The sequence below is a fragment of the Primulina tabacum genome, chromosome 16, assembly GCF_025594145.1.
Source record: "Primulina tabacum isolate GXHZ01 chromosome 16, ASM2559414v2, whole genome shotgun sequence".
Lineage (NCBI taxonomy): Eukaryota > Viridiplantae > Streptophyta > Magnoliopsida > Lamiales > Gesneriaceae > Primulina > Primulina tabacum.
Window position 1 is genome coordinate 30,887,318 of NC_134565.1, and position 21,034 is coordinate 30,908,351.

Here is a 21,034-nt window from a genome sequence, read left to right on the forward strand (position 1 = left end):
CTGGAATACCCTAAATTTTCCATGAGTATCATTAAATTTTCATATTTAGGCACCATAATTACAATTCTCCATTCATCTATAACAACTAGATGGTTGGTTGATCGACTTTTTGGTAAGTTGGTGTGACCTCTTTATGTTTTATTTTATTTTATTTCATTTTATTTTTTACCATTTGTTTTTTTTTTAATTAAAAAACGAATTATATAGACACGCAAAACCTTATATAAAAATAAATTGTATAGATACGCAACGCATACAATTGAGTAAGCTTACGCGTTCTGATTGCGCGTCCGATATTTTTATTGGGAAAAATGGGGTTTGGTTTGGTTTTGTTTTTATAGATTCCCATACGTCCAAAGTCTGTTCATACTCACTCGTCGTCAACTGAAGAGTAATAGACATGGATCCTGTATACCATGGGGGTACGTACACTCTCCCAATTGCTTTGATCGTAATTTTTTCCAATATTGGATCTTCGATATTTCTACTGGCTGTTATTCTTATTTATTTTCTGCGATTTTTTATACTCGTTTAGGATGTATGTACTGTGTATGAGTTTGTACGTGTATTTTGACCTTCTGGAGGATGGGAGAGTGGTTTGATGAGATGAGAATTGGGTTTTTTTTTTAATGTGTCTTTTCACGTTTACCTTTACATTGAAAAAATGTATGCAAAGATGCGTATGTGTAATGATATTAGCTAGATTATGATCTGGACATGTAAAGGTGTTTTATGGAAGCATTGGTTTCTTTCATTCTGGAATATTACATTAACCATTTTGGTTTTTGATTAGTTTGTCTTGTAGTTCCCATATTTTGATAAGACTTGATATTTGTGCATTAGACTTGAAATGCCACTTCTGATGTGTTAGTTTTGACTTTATTTCATGTTTGCTTTATGTTGTTTCAGCTGGGTATATGAACCCAGAATTTAGGTGGAATCAGAATGGATATGGACGAAATGAATATCCCCACCCTTATCTTCAAGACATCCATGAGGCGATTCAAAGGGGGATCGAAAAGGAAAGAATTAGGAAGGAAATAATCATGTCAGAGATTGTGAGAAGGCGTGTTCTAGAAGCAGAGGTGAGGAGGGAGTTGATGATGGAGAGGGAAATGGCTCTGCTGCAAGATCGCAATGGGTTTCCATTTGGTTCATCACCACCAGTAATGGGGTTGGAATCACCAGTGAGGCCTTCACTTTTGGTGACAAGAGCAGAAGGATGGTCTGCAGAGAAAAGACTTGGAATGTCACTTCAGGATAAGGAGAAGCTGAAAAGGAGTGAGTATGGAGGATTGGAGACTGTGTCATTTCAGAGGGGTATGGCTGACCTGAGGATTTCAGAGATTAAACCTGCATCAGAGGGTAACATAGAAAAACAAAGAATTCTTTTGCTGGTTAGTATACCTCTAGGTCTTTCATGTGTGAGTGTCTAGGAACTAAAATTTTGTGATGACCGAATAACGTGTTCCAGCTGTCAGTTGTAAGCGCCTAAAGGATCATTGGAGGAGTTGCAAATGTTGGTATTTGAATTTTCTGACGCATTTTATTATAGAATGCCCATCAAAGCTTTTTCCTTGTTAGAGTTGGATACTTGAATTAAGTAGAAGCAAAAAATTGGGAAAGATTTGAAAGCAGACATCTTAGAATCGATCTCCTTGAGTACCTACATGATTTACCACATTTTTTTATATTACATGTATCAAAGATCATAAAAGTGATAATTCATGGGTGTTTGAAGGCTAGAACATCATTCCACCAATAGGATCGAATCAGAATTAGAGTTTAGCATAACTGAGGAGTGGGAACATGAATGTAATTTTGCATAGTCAAGATCTTCGGAACAATGTTACACTTGAGAAACTTAGACATCGCATGGTTACCCTCTTTTCTATTTGGTGCCTGTTAATAGATATATACCTAGTGTTACTGGTAGATAATTTTTTAAGTATGCCAAAATGTGCGACAAATAGAAATGAGGACACTGGCATTTACTGTTATTTCAGCAGGCTCATTTCTCATCTTGTGGACGTAAATGAATCGGATGATTGACGGAGTAATCAACTCTACTTTGCCTACTAAATTTGATTAATGTTGGAATTGTTTTTTTTAATGAATGTTGGGATTGTTTTAAGTTGTATACTGTATGAAAGTTTGACTTAGTCATTGTGGACAATTATTATATGAATTCAACATTTATGTCGCCATCTGGGTGAAAGCAATAACAGGTCTGCTGTAGATTTCTAAAATTGAGTTTTGCATGAAATGAACCATGAACAATCAGTTGAAGTTTCCTAAAACGAAAAGTGGGACAAGGAATATACATGATGTCTTTGATAATGACAGAGTGACACAGGAAGTATTTATAGCACTTTCAGCTAATATCGCAGTGTTTGCGTCCTATTGATCAATTTGCACATTAAAACAAGACCTTTTCCTTTTTGTATCTTTTTCTAAAGTTAGTTTCTGATTTTTTTTCCAAAATTTATGTTTACTTCCTCGACCATATGCTTGGTTCTGGTCAGGTATTTGTTTATGTTAACATAAGCTTATACCTACTTTGTTTTTGTTTTCTTTACTCGAGTTCTTAAATGTTCCACCCTCCCTGAATCGATAATAAACAACATAGTGAGTGACCCCCCGCTTCATTTTATTTTCTTCTTTTCCTAGTGACAATCATTGGTGCCTTCAGATGTTGGAAAAGTAAAACATTCAGTGATTTATTTGATAGAATATCTCATTTCCTATTCTTTTTTCCCCTATGTTTCCCACCTTCCCTGTGGTGACTACAATAACAGCATATTGATTTTGTTTCAATCTTGTAGAGCAAGCCAGATGAAAATGTATCTATATCGAAGACGAAGGATGTGTCCCCCCCTGAAGTGGTTAATCTTGAGCTTCATCCTGATGTTATTGCAAATAAGATATCTAAGGAGGAGTGGAGCTGTGCCCTTTGCAAAGTTATGTCCACCAGCGAGAAAGATCTAAACAAACATGTGCTTGGGAAAAAACATATGTTGAAAGTGGCTGCATTGAGAGCTCAGAGGACTGGAAAAAACTATAGCATCGGACTTTTTCCCAAGAAACCTACTAACTCAATTCACGTGGAAGAGAGGGGGAGAAACTTAAAGCTCAATCTTTGTTTTCTCAGAAGGGGGGGAAGGCAACATCAAAGAAAGATGATTTGCCATTGTCGCAAAACCCAAAATTAGAACATTTGAAGAAAACTCAAGCAGAAGTGATTCAAAAAGTACAGAAGAATGAGGAGGGTTGTAAATTTAGCAAAATCATGAACGCTCATAAATTGGGGAATATTGAGCTTCCTACTGATGTTATGGCAAATAAGAAATCTAAGGAGTGGACATGTGCCCTTTGCCAAGTTATTGCCACCAGTGAAAAGGATCTAAATGAACATGTGCTTGGAAAGAAACATAAGTCGAAAGTGGCTGCATTGAGTGCTCAGAGGACTGGAGAAAACCTTAGCACCGGACTTTTTCCCAAGAAACCTTCCAAGTCAATTCACGTGGAAGAGAAGGGGGTGAAACTTAAGGCTCAATCTTTGTATTCTCAGAAGGGGGGTAAGGCAACATCAAAGAAAGATAATTTGCCATTGTCACAAAATCCAAAGTCAGAACATTTGAAGAAAACTCAAGCAGAAGTGATTCAAAATGTACAGAAGAATGAGAATGATCCGAGGGAGAAGAGTAGTAAGTTTAGCAAAGTCGTGAACGCTCATAAATTGTGGAACATTGAGCTTCCTGCTGATGTTAATGCAAACAAGAAGTCTAAGGAGTGGAGCTGTGCCCTTTGCCAAGTTAGTGCCACTAGCAAAAAGGATCTAAATGAACATATGCATGGAAAGAAACACAAGTTGAAAGAGGCTGCATTGAGAAGCTCGTAGGACCGGAAAAACTGTAGCATCCCACTTTTTCCCAAGAAAGCTGCCAAGTCAGTTCACTCGGAAATTTATTGTGATTTTCCTGTTGCTTTCTATCCTTATATTTTAATTCTCTCAAGGCTAATGGCTTTTCATGTTTAGACAAATCTCTGAACGTCCTAAAGACTAATGAGTGAGTATATTCAAGCAAAGTTATCTGTAAATTTCCATTTTTAATATGACGAATGTTTTTTTTATAAGCTTGTTTGGCATTTGTGGGCTGCCATGGCTTAATTCAATTTCACATCGAGATTATATTTCTTAATTCAATTTTAACGTTATATCAAGTATGTGGTACCCGAAAAGAAACAAATCCCACAAATCACTGCTAAAATATGTCCTCTTTTGAATACCCCTTTGGAATTGGACATGTAGGCGGAGGCAAGCTCCACAATTTTAGGAATAAACGAGCGTAAAAAAATTAGATTTTGTTGATATTATCCATAGTAGTGTTTTTATCTATTCAATATAAGACACGTGTGTTGAGTAAATAAATGATGATCACATCTAGCACATATGTCTTGTACTGAATGGATGAAGACATTATCCATATGGATATCAGCCACCCATCCACCAACCCGGAAAATTAGTTGAATGAAATAATGCAACCAAGCAAATTATCAAAAATCAGTGCAATTTGTTTTTAAAAAACGTAGGTCATAACAAAATTGTTGTATTCTTCTATAAAAAGACTAAAATTGCAAATATTTTCATTAATTAGACATTTGTTTTTAAGGTGAGGCTATTTCTCTTTACCCTGCCGAGTTAGTCCACCCTGATTTCAAAGAAGTACGCAGTATAATTCAAGTCGTTAGACTATGAAAATATTCATATTCCCATATAAATTTACAAAACGATATACCAACAGAAGAGAAGTCTCTACCAAAGAATAATTCTGCTGAGTATACCACGAGTGTACAGAAGAACAGAAGTAAAGAAGAGATTTTGGGTTTTTCAATCAGGCGACACAGAGATTTGAACTGGTGAGATTCGCCACATCTACACCCGATTTCCTGGCAAGCTCCCGAAATGCCAAGTGGGATGGTGGCATTTGATTGTGGTCGATGATAGTGTTGAAACACATATACATGTACCAGTATCCAAACTTCATTCTTTCCTTAGATTCAACCATAGAAGCCACTAATTCAGAGGAAACAACTCCAGTAAATATTTCTTGTTACAGACAACTGTTTCTAACATATATCTTGATATGGTTACAATACTGGTACCAATCTAGGAATCCTCTAGGCGTTAGGAATTGCGCTGGGTCAATAGTCTAAAAGGGAGCTGAATACCAGTCAGCTCACAAACTTTTTTCAGTTGCCCCGAAAAATCTAAACTCTCAATGCAACAGGATCCTTCCATGATATTTTCCGCTTCCCCGTACGAGACGAACCCTCCCCCGCATTTCGGCAGATGGATAACTTTAAATCGGTTTGTTGCTCTTCATTACCTCTAATCAAACTTTTCTTAGCTTCTTCAAACATTGCTGCATCGGTGTTGAATTGGAATTCCTCATCCCCAGTCTAAAAAATGAAAGGATAAATTACCATTATGTTCTTAATGAAAAGTTGGATGTTACGACTTGGATAAAACTAGTTTACGTACCGAGATCTCATTCAAGTCAAAGATTGGAGCTCGGCCAGGCAAAGAAGCTTCTTTGCCACTAAGACTACCGTCTAGGTTCAAATCAAAAGTCATGTTCGAATTCCTCAGAGCTGCCTCATTTGTACCATGAATTTTTGCCTGAAGGTTTAAATCGAGAATCGGGGTTGTGTTGTGAGATAAAACAACTTTCCTGCTATTTTTCCTTCTCTTGTAGTCCATACCAGAAACGGTAATCAATATGGGTTGAGCAGCTTCATTTCCAACATGTACTATTTCGTGATTATGGCGATCAATCACTGCGGAAGCACTACGTAAAGTGGCTTCCTTACGAAAATTATGTTTCTTCCTTGGCTTTTGTCTTGTAATTGGTGGTAACCTATGGACTGTAGCTTCTTTCAATATTTTGGTTCTCTTAGTCGGATTTGGAAACTGTACATGTTTCGCATCTAGTGATGAATTCAAAGCCTTTGTTTTGACAAGAATCTCGTATCTTCCCCGCAAAAACCTGTGTATTGTAAAAGATCAAATTAGGTAAACATATTCTAAAACAAGATGTGAAAAAACCAACTACATGCGGTGCACTTAGAAATCCGATGAATAAGGATTTATTGAACGCTTGGGGGATTCAAGGAGTTCGAAATAATAATTTATAGGTTGACGATAAATTTTATGCTCAGTCCTCCTAAATCCACTCCTAACAGTATGAATGTATGATCAACTCCATGTTCTAGAGAAAAAAGTTTTCTTAAAAAGAAATTACCAATATATCAAATGATGAATAATCAGCCACAATTATGAATTTTGGGCCAGTTGTAACCACACACAAATAGCTGTATCGAATGATTTATATTTAGTCACAACTTGTGACCAATGTCACACCCAGTAGAGTGTGATCACACTACTCAACCAAAAAACCGACAAATTGGAAATTTGTTTTGACAAAAACAAATCAATACGACGAATACGAGCGGCGGAGTCGAGTTGGTTTTCTTCCTTGTTTTTCAGCTGTTGTTATCTCGATTCTAGTTGCTATTTTCTGATGATCTTCGAAGGTAATGGTGTGTGTTTGCTTGCCAATAGAGATGAGTATTATAGGAGGTGATAAATAGGCATTGAAATGCATTTAGTTGAGAGTTACAAGTGGGAATTTGAATGGAATTGAGATGCATTTTCATTCCCTTAGCTGCCGATTGCTTTGCTCTTATTATTGCTGCATATTTCGATGATTTATTTAGTAATTAGTTGGGGAGAAATAAGGTATAATATTGTGTTTGAATTACTACTAATTAGTGAATTAAAAATGGGAATGAATACTTCATGAAGTGCAATTAGGAGTGGTTTGAAAAATTTAATGTATAACAATTGCAAGTTTCATCCCCCAGAGTTCAATTAATCACCCCCAATCCCTAGTCATAGATCCTAGATCCACCTCAGGCCCTGAGTTTATATAGCTGAGACAATTTATTTTTTTGATAAGAAACTATTTTATTGGATTAGGAAGCAATTACATCATATGTGCGGATGAGACAATTAATAGGACTGAGCATAAAATTTCTCGCATTAGTTACTATACATCATGTGATGCTTTTATTTTTTAGAATAGAATTACATCACATTGGTGAGACACACTGCAAAATATTTTTGGTCAAGAACGGCCCCTTTTCTGCAACTGAATCACTGACACACAAGTGTTGCAAAAATTATTCAAAGCAAATAAAACGACTAATTGCAAGTAATTTAACAATTAAAGTGATCTTCCCAGAAATTCAGAAGCAGGGTCGTTATGTTGAGTAATTTACAGAATTAGGTGAGTATTTGCATACCGTACTTCAGTAGCAAGTATAAGCTTTCTCTGTTTTGCTGCCTCCAATTTGCTTCTCATTACAATAGCTTCCTGCAACATGGTACAATTACAACTCCTCTTGTCTCTGATAATGAATTTATACCACCAAAGCCACAAAGGGGTTTGAATGTTTAGAGAAGGAATTTCATATTTAGGTTCCAAACCATACTCGTATTTGATACACCTGAAATCTATTACAATTGTTTATGCACAAGCTTAAAATTTAAAGGATACTGGAGATCTCACAATATCGAAAGTATTGAGACAACCAGAATGGATTTGAAATCGAATATTTGGATTCCTCGAACTAAAATGACTTAAAAATCCAAATGCAACTTAAAAGTTTGTTTGGATGGCTTGCCTTTGGATCGAAGGATATGGCAATTTGGATTTCAAATTTCTTATAAAAATTCACTCTTACTTTTTGACGAGTGATTTTCAAATCATGGATTTCATCAACTTCAATTGTAAGTTTTGGACAAAAAGAAATCTTTAAATACTGATCTTATAAATTTACAAAATTCAAATGATTCAATCTCAATACAAAAGGAATTTAAACCATGATTCAAATCCTCAACATCTTAAACATTCAGTTCCAATCATTTTCCAAATTGGAGTAATCTGAAATCCAATCATAAATCCACTCATCAAAAGCAATTCTAGCAAACCAAATGCAATCTAAAGTTAAACATTTAAATAAATTTTTTTTATGAATATATATCTAGAGAAAATCAGTACCACTGCCCATTTAACGAAACAAGAAAACATTTATGATTTATATGAAGTCGAGTACCAATAGGGTATAAGCAATGAAAACATCACGTAAAATAAACATTCACTTCACATTCCATCTTATACATGAGCTTATTACTTATTGCCCAAGTAGAATAAATAAAGAACTTGAATTAAACAAAGAAGGGTGTGTCGACACCAAATCTCGTGGATCAAATGCTTTTGCTGAAGTCTTTTACCCTATTCAATTCAACAAGCATTGATTCCAACTGTTTATCTCAAATACACCAAGCTCACTAAACATTGAGAATTGTAATCATCCCAAGAACAGGTATCAAGAAATCCGGGGCCAGGTAACCAATTAGGCATATTGGATACTTCGGGTAAAGTAACATTTGATATTCAACGGGATACATGCACTACGAAAGTGAATAGTAAAAACACAAACTAAATCCTGAATTATCCTGAAATGAAGCCCAAGACTAAAAAACGATTCAAAATAGCCATAAGAGACGACTTATTTCTGGACATCAACATAATATCAAGAAACGGATAACTCATACGAAATAACAGACGATCAAACATAATTCTGAACAAAAACAACAGATAAAGCAAAAACACAACCCCCCAAGAGAGAGAAAAAAATAAAGGCCGTGTAAAATATAAGAGGGAAGAATCAGAAAAGAGCAATTCGGGATAAAAAAAAAAAAAAAAACAGATCAACCCACAAAGCAGAACTAACCGAAGCCTTCAAATCCAAGCAAACCTTGCATTCGAGACCAAACCCACCACGAAATCAGATCAAATAAAGCACCAGATGATCAAAATAACAAAAGAAAATCAACACCCATAAAGGGAAAATCATACCCTTCGCAGCTCCTGATAGTCCTGCATAAGAGCCTGATGCCTGAACCTGGACTTAGCATCCTCATATGCTCCGACGCCATAAAAAGGAGTTTGACCCAGAAACGCCTCTTTACTCTTCCCAGACATCAGATCCCAGATTAAAGCAAGCCCCTTTGCCAAATAATTGAGATCTCGAAAATAATCAGTCGATAGATTAAAAAAACAATCAAAAGGTCAGATGCGTAACAAACAGATAGGGATGAAAACAAGAAAATGAATAGATGGCGATAGGTATGAATAGGAAGAAAAGAAAGGGTTGGCCAGCAATAATGAAAGGTGGTTTGTATATAAGCAAATAAAGAAAAGATAAGAGTAATAGAGATGTAGAAAGGACAGCAAGAGAGAAAAAATTGAGGGGGAAGGTGGGAAGGCTCTTTCTTTGCTTTCCCCTGTTTTCTCTGTGAAAAACTCTGACCAATGCGAAGGCCGAAAAAGCCCACACATCTCGGGCAAAAAATAAAAACATAATTGCATGGGAAGATAGTGAAGTCGATGACGAAGATGGGATTTATTTTGGGAGATGGCAGAAGGGCAATTGTGGGAAGAAAAATCCCCCTTTTTGGTGCTGTGTATGAAGTGGGATTGCGTTAATTTTGAGGAATTCCGAAGACTTTTGTTTCCCCATATTTCCTGCTTGCACATACATACATACATAAATAATGGTCCAACTGGGCCATTAGAGAGATGGTTTGGTGGTGTGTGGAGTCTTCCTTTTTCTTTATTTCCTGCTGTGTATATGCACAAAACGTGTACGTATACTGGAGGAAAGAGAGAGAAAGGAGGAGTCTTTATGTTAATTTAGAGAGAGAGATAGAGAGAGAGTAATTTCTTTGGGAAGAGACTGATGATGGAAAAGCGACAACAAAAAAGGGTGCTGGAGATCAAATGAAGTCTCTGTTTGTTTCTTTCATTTCTTGATGCGTTGTTCGTAGGACTGTAGGAGGAGCATGTTTTCTAGGCTGTAATTACACTTATAGCCCTCAAACTTCAGATTTTCATTTAATTTGGGTTGGTTTTTGCAGGCATTTACTTGGTGTCCCCTGCTGGAGGGTAATATTGTAATTAAACACTCCAGCACCCTCAATCAACTCCTTTCCCTCCGGAAGGTGGAGGAAGGTTAGCCAATTCATAGCGCACACGTTGAATTTTGTACACCATCTCATTTTTAATTTATTTTTCATTTATTTATTTTTCATGATGTTACACGTTGGTTATATCTCTAAATTAGTGTAATAGCTGTAACCACGCTAGTCACAAATTTTGTGCGACGGATTCGTCCGAAAAAAATATTAGTAGAAAAAAATAGAACTATTGATTATTGGTGAAGCACCAGTTCTAACATCTCTCAAGCTCTTATTTTTATTTTTATGGCTTATGGAGAGATCTAAAGATTTCAATTAATTTTATTTTTATGGCTTATGGAGAAATCTAAAGATTTCAATCATCTTACATTAAAATCATTCATAGAAGTATATTCTCAATCGCTAAGTCACAAGAATATACATTGTTTATACCTCCAACAACATGCGATTAAGTTTTAGAATAAAGTTTCGTCGAGATTCTCACACCATCCCCATTTTTTATGGATTGGAAGACTTGATGTAGTTGTGGGTTGATCCAAATTATAAGTTTTACACGTATATTTAGTTTGAGTAGGTCTCTTGTGAGACAGTATCACAAATCTTAACATATGAGACAAGTCAACCATATCGATATTCACAATGAAAAATAATATTCTTAGGATATAAAGTAATGCTTTTTCATGGATGATCTAAATAGGAGTTTTGTCCCACAAAATACGACCCGTAAGACCGTCTCACACAAGTTTGTGCAATTTAGTTTTAGAAGAATTTAAAAAATCCATCGGAATTTCACATTAAAGAAAATAAATTATAAGAATTAAACCAATATTTAGCAAGAAGATCGTACCAAACAAACCCAATTTAGATATTTTCCGATTGTGACAAGTAACAAGAGAATTGTAACAGTAGATCACTAGAGTACAGTTCAGCTTGACTGCAATCAAGCATATTATAATTCATAAATTTAAATACAATTGGAATCGAATGATTATCCTAATCTAATAATAACCTTCCCACCTATTATTTTCTTTTCTTTTCTATTTTATTTCTTATATATGACGAGAACCACAGTCTATATTTCTGTGACAGAAACACTTCAAGATTTTGGCAAGTTCTTGCCAGACAAGAATGTCTGGAAAAGAATGAAAGCTCTCCTAGGTTCAAACATAGGAACCTCATGCCCTGCTCCTCTAACTGTGGCAAATGTTAGCCCATCGTACACTTCGGTCCATCCCCCAACCTGTAAAATAATCTGCAGTTATTGCATTGCATGATACCCGAAATCACTGTATAAATTGATATCTAGAGTATCATATCGAATGTCAATGCCTCGCACGCCCGGCATGCTAGGCTGTGCTAGCAACTGTTCCGCATGCTTTACAACACAATTTGAAGTGAAACACGGTATTGAACATAGTTCATTGTGTGGTAGGTTCTTTGTAAAGGAAGTGTCCTTTGGGGCGATGCAGATTTTACAGATCATAGGAATGGCTGCTGTCAAAAAGCAAGATAGTGGCAGTGTAGGGGACATACAACTTGCATAATATCAGTGTAGAGAGTTGGAACAGATGTGTATTGGGGTGATGACACTGCTTATTTAATGGGTGATTGCAAAACCCATTTTGGTTTCTGGCAAGTGTAAAAAAGTTTACAAGATCGAGGGAGTGTTTTCTTTAACAATTTAAGTTAAACATGTTGGCAAATGCAAATTGAGAACCGATTAAAATAGCAGCAGAAGTTATTATAGTAAAGTTCCGATGACGAGCCCAGCACCTCAGGGCTAGAGGATCAAGTTACAATGTAGTTCCTGCGATATAATTAAAGAAACAAATACTAATCTTACCTGATTGCCAGAATACCAAGGATACCATGGAGTTTTGATCTTGAGATTAAGATGGCTCAAGGAAAACCGAGTCGCTGTAACGGGCACCACCGAATCTGTGTCTCCACTACATTAAACATGAGAAGTTCCCATTTTTAGGACGTTTGATATTGTAAAATATGGCAACAGGTTCATCATCAAGTACTATTAACCAAAACACATATTTTTAGCATATATCTGTACCTAAACACCCATATTCTAAGCCCGGCAGCGATTAGTTTTTTGTAGATTGGTAACATTGAAAAATCCGCGTCCTTCCAGTTCCGTAAAAGCACGTCACTGTCACATTAACGGGTAAACAATTTCATCAAATATTTTATAATTCAATTTGTTGCTAGTAAGATAAATTGAGCTTGGTAAAAACCTGCAGGCAGTCCATTTGTATTCGATCCCCGTGGTGTTTGCATGGAGGGCCTTCTGCACATCTGGCCGGTTATAGAACTTCTCAGCATAGTTCTCGGAACATGGGTCGTACCCAGAAAATCTTGGGCGTATAAGAGTGTTCTTGAGCCTTGGAGTATTCCTAATATTTGTCTTTGACGAATTGCACGTCCGGGTGTAAATGCTATACTGATCTATGCCACCAAATTCGTGGTTCATGGCATAATTCAAAGCTTCATCGCATTTGTGTGATGTTTTCACCGACTTAAAATCGCATAGTTTCATAATCAATTTATAGGTTTTATCTGATATCATGGAGTGGCTCCACCAATATGTTACGGTCCCGACATTATCGTAGTAGTTGTCTGTAACAGCATTCCCAACCTGCATATATACATCTTTCATACATATCTGATTCTGTACCGCTGCATAGCTTTGCAATAGGGATGGATCAAGTACATTCTTGGATCCGCCATTGTATGAAACAGAAATAAAAAATCAAATTTATTCAGATGGGAAAAAGGAATCTTACAATGAATCCTTTCAAATTGATTATTGGATGGGAAGATTTCTTGTTATAATCATATATTCTCTGTGCTAATTGTGGGACATAGTGGCCTGTGAATGCAGGAAATTTTGTACGTATTCTGAGAGAGAACTTAAGTAAAAACCATCGTTAAAATGACGAACGTCATGGTGATCAATTTACCTGCATAACTCTCCCCAGACATGTAGAATTCTCGGTATTTGTATTGTGGAAACCTAGACATCCATTTAATGAGGAAAGCTAGAGCATCCTTAGCTGTGACGAAAAATAGGAAACCTTGATTAGCTGCATTCTAGCCAGATTTTTTCCCCTTTTTTAATAGATGTTCTAGCAAGATTCTAGATGTGTAATTTTCTTACAAACTCCATGTTCCGATTGATCTATATAAAGAAAGTAACAAGTATATACCTGTCCTTTTGTCCCCAGAATCCTTTAGATTAGAGCTTGTGTTTGTATAAGAGAAGCCAACACCAGCCGGTGACTCAAGAAACAGAATATTTGCCACTGTCAGCATAAGAAAATTCACAAAACATGCATGTAAATATAAGTTTGAGACAAATTTTTTATTGTTCTTATCAGTGTAAGATTATTACAAGTTAATTTGATCAGTTTACATAACAAGCTTGAAACATTAAGCTTTTCTACTTGATATATCTTCAATTAAAATTGCCTAAATTTAACGTCAGTTGACGCTTGTTTGTACCTCTGTTCCAAGCATATTCGTTCAAATAGAGAGATGAACCAGTTTTGTTAATTCGAAACGGCCCTAACTCCTCAGATGCTCCATATGCAATAGATGAACATCCAGGTCCTGAACAATCCAATTTTAATAGTTAACAATGTGATATATGTTCCACCTTAAACTGAATGGAATTAAGTTTGAGCAAAGTATGAACTTTTGTTTGGTAAACATGGTTTGCAGTTTGATAGACAATTTCAAGGCAGTTCTATCAAACAACGGGCTCGTGTTGCTAGCCATGACGAGCATTATAGAGGATATTAACGACCGTCTTACTTTCTTGGACCAACCTACTGGCTTTACAAACCACGTGAATTATTTGTGTAGTGATTATGTTGATTTGTGTAGTTCACACATGCATGCTGATAATTAAATGAAATCAATAAAGCCGTCACAGAAAATGCAAGTTGGTTGAGCGTATTAATAAATGTGCATACATGCAAGAATGAACATGAAAATAGAAGCAAAGGAGTCGTTTGACAGTAGACTAGTGTGCAGAAGTGAATGGAAGAGGGACAGGATAGGAAGGGATTCCAGATAATATATACAATGTAGAAAGTAAATGTTACACACCCTTTTAGGAGGCATATTCAATGACTTCTTTGCCTTACCTACACGTTTATCCATGCAATTAATGAATGACAATTTTTGAATTTTATACAGCATTTACACAAAGGAGATCAGCAGTCAGCAATTTTTGATCCTTGAGATAAAATCACAGATGATATACTATTTAAGAATAATCGATATACACACAAATTTTTTTATATACATTCTTATTTCGTCTAACATTTTGCTCAAATTATAATTACGATTTTTTGTAACGAACTTGAGCAAAACGTAACATAGATGTATAATATTTAATGTTATATCGAGAGTTGTATATATTTTACTTGTTAAATTTCAGGGTTTACTCAAGAATATGATGTAATGATTGTGTTGGTTTCCTATGAATCTCTAATTCAAAGCTAACTGAAGTCAAAAGGAGATGTGGGTTAAAGCCTTTTGCCGAACATAATGTTTTTTTCCCTGTTAGGTGCGTGACTTGGAATCATGATAAATGTTTAAAAGTTGGCAACTTATCCAACTTTTGCTCTCTGTGGAATTCTAGGTTCTAGCCAACTCTGTCAACGCAAGTACTGCCCTCGTATAAATAATTAGAGAAATTAGGTATGGAATTGGTTGATTAGTAGATATGGATGGTTGTGGATTTTATTTGATATTCTTTGAAATAGTGATAAGAGTGGTTTGTTTTTATCTTTTGGAAATTGATAAAGTATGATTGAGAGATATTATTCAGATTATATCGATGTCGATACGGCTTATCAAAACTCTTACGTTTACTGATTATCTATAAATAATATGTGCGGAATAATTGTCCAGGTTAGGTTAGTATTGCAAGTTTCAAAGGAAGATGATAAAACTACTCAAGATATATTCAATCTGCTGTGGAGATTATGTGGGGTGATAGACACTGTGATGGTTCTATTATTATGAGAAAGTATAAGTTGTGTGCGCGAGTTTCGGGGAACAAAACGTCCGTGCATGTAAGTTAGTTGGACCGAACCAAATCAAAATCTGTGTGCTCTTGTGTTCTTTATTTTATTATTCACTCGTTTAATGAACAACGATAAAGAAAAAGTCATTGATACTATATGAAAACATCATTTTCAAAAAGAATAAAGAAAATTTAATATTGATTTAACATTAGAGTAAAGAATTAGACAAATCATTGATTGATTAACTGTTGTAATGAGACAATTAGAAACAAATGAGGATGAATGAATCTTCTTTTTTTTTTGTCCAAATATTGGAGATATGAAATAAATTAGTCAAATTATCGATTGGCATTCAACATATTTTAATGCTCATATCCTTTTATTTATATATTTTATGCAAAAGCTACACAAACCAACCTCCTAGAGCACTAAATATGCCTAATATGTTGCAACACCACTCGATGTAATGATTTCTGTGACACGAACAAAGTATGAATTAAAATGTTTGGTTGATTACTAAATAGATTATTAAATAATATTATCTATATATAAAAAACATAAATTACAAAGCAGGATAAAATAGAAACTCCTTGACGCTAGAAATCTTACAAAATGAACATCTTATTTAGGCAAGGGGGTGGTGACTGGTGGGAATATGGTATATCTTGTGGGTATGTTGCCCATGCTTTGTTTGTTGAGTATATCTTTTGTGAGACTGTATAACGAATATTTATCTGTGAGACGGGTCAACCCTATCGATATTCACAATAAAAAGTAATATTTTTCATGGATGACCCAAATAAGATATCTGTCTCACAAAATACGACTCGTGAGACCGTCTCACACAAGTTTTTGCCTTATTTATTGGTATTGAGATGGAAAAAGTAATGGACAGCAGCAAATTAGTTAGAAAGTCACTTGACTGGAAACATGGTTGCATATATAACAAACAAAAATATATTCCATATGCAAAACAAACAAGTCAAAACATAAAAGCCACGATCAAATGGCATTTTAGTGCACTTTGCTACAGAATATACAGCACAGAATTATGCTTTCTACTATTCAAATGTTCCCAAAAGGGATTCTTTTTGTTTCTTTCTTTCTGTAGTTTCTTTTCAATGTAATGATATAATCTCAATATCAAAATTGACAATTTTTTTGTGAGGGCGCATATTAGTGAGGGGATGCTGGGCTTTGATAATGTGGGCAGGGGGTGGGGGGAATGGTATCATGGGCGAGAACAGGAAGTAGGTCAGTCGGGGAGGATGACTTTTTGAAGCTTGCTGACACAAGCAATGCAACAGCAGTGTGGGTCTACTCCTTTAATTGAATTGGTTTGAACTTCTATTTTATTTTAATTTAATATTTATATTTTAAAAATTAATTTTTTTTATTTAAAAAAACAAACATAAAAATATTTTGCCAATAGCTTATAATTAACTCGTCTACGTAGTTCGACAGGAAGAGTTATAACAAACTTATCCACAACTCAAAAAAAAAAAAACGAAAAAGTTTTTTGTGAGATGGTATTCGTTAGATTATCGACTTGATCCATATTTGGAGCAAAAAATTAATATTTTTCATAAGTCGAATCAAATAGGAGATTCGTCTCACGAAAATTGTATCGAGACTGTGTCATTAGATTTTTCTTGTAAAAATATAGCTTAGCTAAATTTGAATTTAATTTTGGGAAAAACTTGTGTGAAACGGTCTCACGGGTCGTATTTTGTGAGACGGGTCTCTATTTGGGTCATCCATGAAAAAATATTAATTTTTACGCTAAAAGTATTATTTTTTATTGTGATTATTGGTAGGGTTGACATGTCTCACAGATAAAGATTCGTGATACCGTCTCACAGGAGACCTACTCTTTAATTTTAAATTTTTATTTGATGACCCCTGCATAATTCACGTGAGTAATTTTTTTCCCCCTAAAACAATTAATACGTACTATGGAAAATTGAAAGCCATAAACAATAATGAAAATATCTAACGACAAAATCAAAAAATTTCAAGTAGTACGAGTGAGTGCACAATTGAATATTTTCACCATACATGCACGTACATCGACATATTCAAATATGTTTTGATTATTCGTGTTCTAGATTTCCATATATTCTTAAGCCAAGATTTAAAATCATTTAATATATTTCATTTTATGGGGCAAAATAAATCATATATATATATATATATATTGATTTTTTTAAGTTTTTATAAAAATAAAAAATGAAAATGGAAATAGAAATAAAAATAACACACTTAACCTCCATTGAGCCAAAGAACTAGAGGCTTTTCGTGTGCGTGATCGGTAGCCTCCGTCAGCCAATAAAATAGTGAACGCCCCTGCTCTTCGTTCACAGTAACGTACCCGGAGAATTGCGCGAACTTCACCGGCGGCTGCCCTGGCAGCGCCGTTATACGGTCCAACTCTTGCTGCTCCTCCGCGGCGATGATCAGAAACGGGGAGACGGAAATGAAGAGAGACAGGAGAATTAATCTCCGTGAACCCATTAGTGGAGAGAGAGCTAGCTAGGTAGCAATCTTAGTTTTGAGATTGGAGCAGATTCACGGGGTTTTTAACTACGATGATGATGCAACAATGATGGGTTCGGTATTGAATTCTCTGAACTTGGCGCATTAATTCGGTGGACCTTCCCATTCCCTTCTCTCGCGATCTAGCTGGTGCGCGTGAGAGAGAGGATATGGGGATTTGGGCGAGTAGTAGAGCTTATAAATGGCTTCAATATTATACTGTGGTCCATTCCAATGCATTGCGCAGAGCTTAATGGCAGTCGGGACTTTGGCCCTTTCATCTCTAATCATTTATTGTTATGATAATAATATCACACATTCAAATTCAATTTAATTTCAAAAATATATCAGGGATAGTTTATTAATATCAAAAACAAAGTCAAATCGTATTTATAATTCTCATTGTACATGTAACATTTATCGTCATCTATATAAAGTTGAGTAGGTCTCTTGTGAGACGGTCTCACTAATCTTTATCTGTGAGACGGGTCAACCCTACCGATATTCACAATAAAAAATAATATTATTAGCATAAAAAGTAATATTTTTTTTATAAATGACTCAAATAAGATATCTGTCTCACAAAATACGATCTGAGAGACCGTCGCCTAATAAATTAAGCGATAATAAACCGTCGCTATAATAGCGACGGTTATTCAAAAACCGTTGCTGAAATAGCGACATTTTTTGAAAACTCGTCGCTATTTTGCGACAGTTAGAACTGACCCGTCGCCATTTTGTGCGACGGGATTTTTTACCGTCGCCATATTAGGCGACAGGCTTTTTATTCGTTGCCATGTGCGACGGTATAAAACAAGACCGTCGCAATAGAAGGCGACAATATTTTTTATCCATTGCCAATAGCGACGGTTAAACCATAACCGTCGCCGATCTCCTTTAGCGACCGTTTGTCTAAAACGTTTGATTCAAAACCGTCGCTAAAAGCGACGGTTTAGCGACGGTTTTTAGCAAAAAACCGTCGCTACGAATTTTCTCTTTCAACAATTTAGTAATCGTTCGTTGACCCGCGATCCTGCCTGCACCACGTAAGTTTATGAAATTTCGTTACTCACATTAACGTTACATTAAGAAAAATCGACATGATTAATTTTTTATCAACATCACAGGAGGAGATGGAGCGCTACATGACTGAGTCGATGACAAAAAATCAAAGTTGTCCCAGCCCACAGTCGGTGAACAGCATGTTCAAGACTGTGGTTGTGGGGAAGAAGAAGGGGAGGATGTATAGGTGTGGGTCGATGGCCAGCACCTTATATCAAGATGAGATAGCTCCGGGTCGAAGTGTTGGGTCATCGGGTGTCAGTCAGTCCTCGGAGAACGCCATGCTGAGAGATCGCATCCCAGTCACCGTATCCACGTTTTTTTCTGCTTTTTTTTACGACATTTGTACCAAACACTTGTATTATTATTTGTAGATTAGTAATATAATTACATTTCTCAAATGTTGTTGTTAATTTTTTTTCAATTATACTTGACAAAATATATTTTTATATAACTACGTATTTAAGAAATTTTTTTTAAGAAAAACAAAAGCGACGATTTTAGAATAATTCTAAAACCGTCGCTGAATTCGGCGACGGTTTTTGTTAACCGTCGCGACTAGCGAGGGTTTCTTTTACCGTCGTTATTAACCGTCGTCGATCTAGATCGGCGACGGTTATCAAAAAAACGTCGCCAATAGCGACGGTTGAAATCGCAACCGTCGCTAGTGCCCACGGTTTTTGCAATAACCGTCGCTATGGTTCTATATATACCGAGATTTGCGAACATTTTTTCGCGATTTGCGCCTTTTTTCTCTGGGAGTTTAAGGTCTATCAATTTTTTTCAAGTTTTTTTTTTTTTTTGTACTAACATTTTTTCGTATTAATTTTGTAGATTTGCTCGTCGGTGTGATATTTCAACGTTACGTAGATCTGCATATCTTCGCGCACGTCAAGTTTTTAAAGCGTTTTTTTTTACAGAAAATTTAATATTTTATTTTTGCGTAGTATTTTATTTATGAAATTTTGCGTAGTATTTGGATTAAATACTGTCGCTTCATGAATCTACGGTTTTTTCAAAAAAAACGTCGCTTATTAAGCGACGGTTTTCGACACAACCGTCGCTTAATTGTGCGACGGTTTATTACAAAACTTATTAGAGCGACGGTATTGTAGCGACGGTTGATGACAAAACCGTCGCTTATTTTAGCGACGGTTATAAAAAACCGTCGCTTAACTCAGTGACGGTGTTTATTTTAACCGTCGCTACGCTAAGCGACGGTATTCTTAAAGAAACCGTCGCCAAATTAACGACGGTTATTGAGAAACCGTCGCTATAGAAGGCGATGCGACTTCCCGTGACGGACATGTAAACCGTCGTTAAAACCGTCGCCATACCCTTGTAGCGACGGATTTAGCGACGGTTTTGACCGTCGCTATAATTTTAAAATTTAATTTCAAGATACATTATAATTATATACAACGTATAATTGTGCAATAATAGATAAAATTTATTGTGTAGGATCCTAAGTATAGACTATATAGATTGATTTAAATGCAATTAATTTGATTGTAACGGTTTTGGTATCACGATTACTTTTCATAGACAATGCGAATATAAATAATTAATTCAGGATAACAATTCATTATTTAACAAGGGTCTTAATCCACAATTAGAAAATTGAATTTTCCTTTCAATTTATGCGTGAGATTACTCGATTAATCTTGATTCTCGACTGATTATAGGATGATTCAAATCTTGAAATAATTATCACCAATTAAAGAGTTTAGTTGTCAAAATAGTTATCAGTATTGGTAAATAATTCTTTATACCGAAATAATTGATTTGCAACGAGTAGGAGCCATAAATAACTAGGGGTAAGAGAAAATGTAGAAATTTTTGATGTACCGAGGTTATCGTATCGAAAAATATCGAATTTATCGAAATTTTCGGTATATCGAGGATTTCGTTATGGTTTGATAACGATATCAAAATTTTCGGTATGGTAGCGGTATGAAATTTTTTAAAAAAAATTTGTATATATCGAAACATCAAAATAATATATATAAATTAAAAAATAATTAATAATTTTAAATGTTGAAGTTATAAATTTAAAAAATATAGAGTTTTTTTCCGGTATAAAACAGTATATACCAATGTCGTACCAAAATCTCAGTATACCGCAAAATTTCGGTATAATCGATATTAGTTATACGTAACGAAAATTTTGGTGATGTATCGATATATATTTTGTTATACAATATTTCTCGGTTCAATATATGATTTGCGGTTCAATACGGTATACTACCTTAGCTATAACTTCAGTTCAATTTGTCATAAT

General features: G+C 35.4%; 3 protein-coding genes across 3 annotated transcripts; 1 reads left to right on the plus strand and 2 right to left on the minus strand.

Moving 5' to 3' along the window:
- The first annotated feature begins 269 nt into the window (after positions 1–269).
- Positions 270–4,101, plus strand: LOC142529487 (uncharacterized). Its single transcript, XM_075635033.1, has 3 exons — positions 270–422; positions 910–1,397; positions 2,826–4,101. The coding sequence occupies exons 1-3, from the start codon at positions 401–403 to the stop codon at positions 3,210–3,212; spliced, it is 897 nt and encodes a 298-aa protein (XP_075491148.1). The 5' UTR covers positions 270–400; the 3' UTR covers positions 3,213–4,101.
- A 980-nt stretch (positions 4,102–5,081) lies between these two features.
- LOC142528784 (uncharacterized) lies at positions 5,082–9,665 on the minus strand. The gene is made up of 4 exons (XM_075633953.1): positions 8,988–9,665; positions 7,369–7,439; positions 5,546–6,050; positions 5,082–5,463 (listed from the first exon to the last, which is right to left on the minus strand). Exons 1-4 carry the CDS (start codon positions 9,111–9,113, stop codon positions 5,272–5,274), a joined length of 894 nt encoding a protein of 297 aa, XP_075490068.1. The 5' UTR covers positions 9,114–9,665; the 3' UTR covers positions 5,082–5,271.
- A 1,283-nt stretch (positions 9,666–10,948) lies between these two features.
- Positions 10,949–17,891, minus strand: LOC142529669 (serine carboxypeptidase 24-like). The gene is made up of 9 exons (XM_075635268.1): positions 17,424–17,891; positions 13,622–13,729; positions 13,327–13,422; positions 13,081–13,173; positions 12,904–12,989; positions 12,355–12,755; positions 12,174–12,269; positions 11,952–12,057; positions 10,949–11,348 (listed from the first exon to the last, which is right to left on the minus strand). Exons 1-9 carry the CDS (start codon positions 17,668–17,670, stop codon positions 11,205–11,207), a joined length of 1,377 nt encoding a protein of 458 aa, XP_075491383.1. The 5' UTR covers positions 17,671–17,891; the 3' UTR covers positions 10,949–11,204.
- Between the last annotated feature and the right edge of the window lie 3,143 nt (positions 17,892–21,034).

Coding starts and splice junctions, on each gene's coding strand:
- LOC142529487 (XM_075635033.1), top strand. CDS start 401: ATGGATCCTGTATACCATGGGG. Junction 423..909: donor GGATCCTGTATACCATGGGG/GTACGTACACTC, acceptor ATGTTGTTTCAG/CTGGGTATATGAACCCAGAA. Junction 1,398..2,825: donor AACAAAGAATTCTTTTGCTG/GTTAGTATACCT, acceptor TCAATCTTGTAG/AGCAAGCCAGATGAAAATGT.
- LOC142529669 (XM_075635268.1), bottom strand. CDS start 17,670: ATGGGTTCACGGAGATTAATTCTCCTGTCTCTCTTCATTTCCGTCTCC. Junction 12,270..12,354: donor TACAAATGGACTGCCTGCAG/GTTTTTACCAAG, acceptor TTAATGTGACAG/TGACGTGCTTTTACGGAACT. Junction 11,349..11,951: donor CTTGGTATTCTGGCAATCAG/GTAAGATTAGTA, acceptor ATTATTTTACAG/GTTGGGGGATGGACCGAAGT.
- LOC142528784 (XM_075633953.1), bottom strand. CDS start 9,113: ATGTCTGGGAAGAGTAAAGAGGCGTTTCTGGGTCAAACTCCTTTTTAT. Junction 6,051..7,368: donor ATACTTGCTACTGAAGTACG/GTATGCAAATAC, acceptor TACAATACACAG/GTTTTTGCGGGGAAGATACG. Junction 5,464..5,545: donor TTGACTTGAATGAGATCTCG/GTACGTAAACTA, acceptor TTCATTTTTTAG/ACTGGGGATGAGGAATTCCA.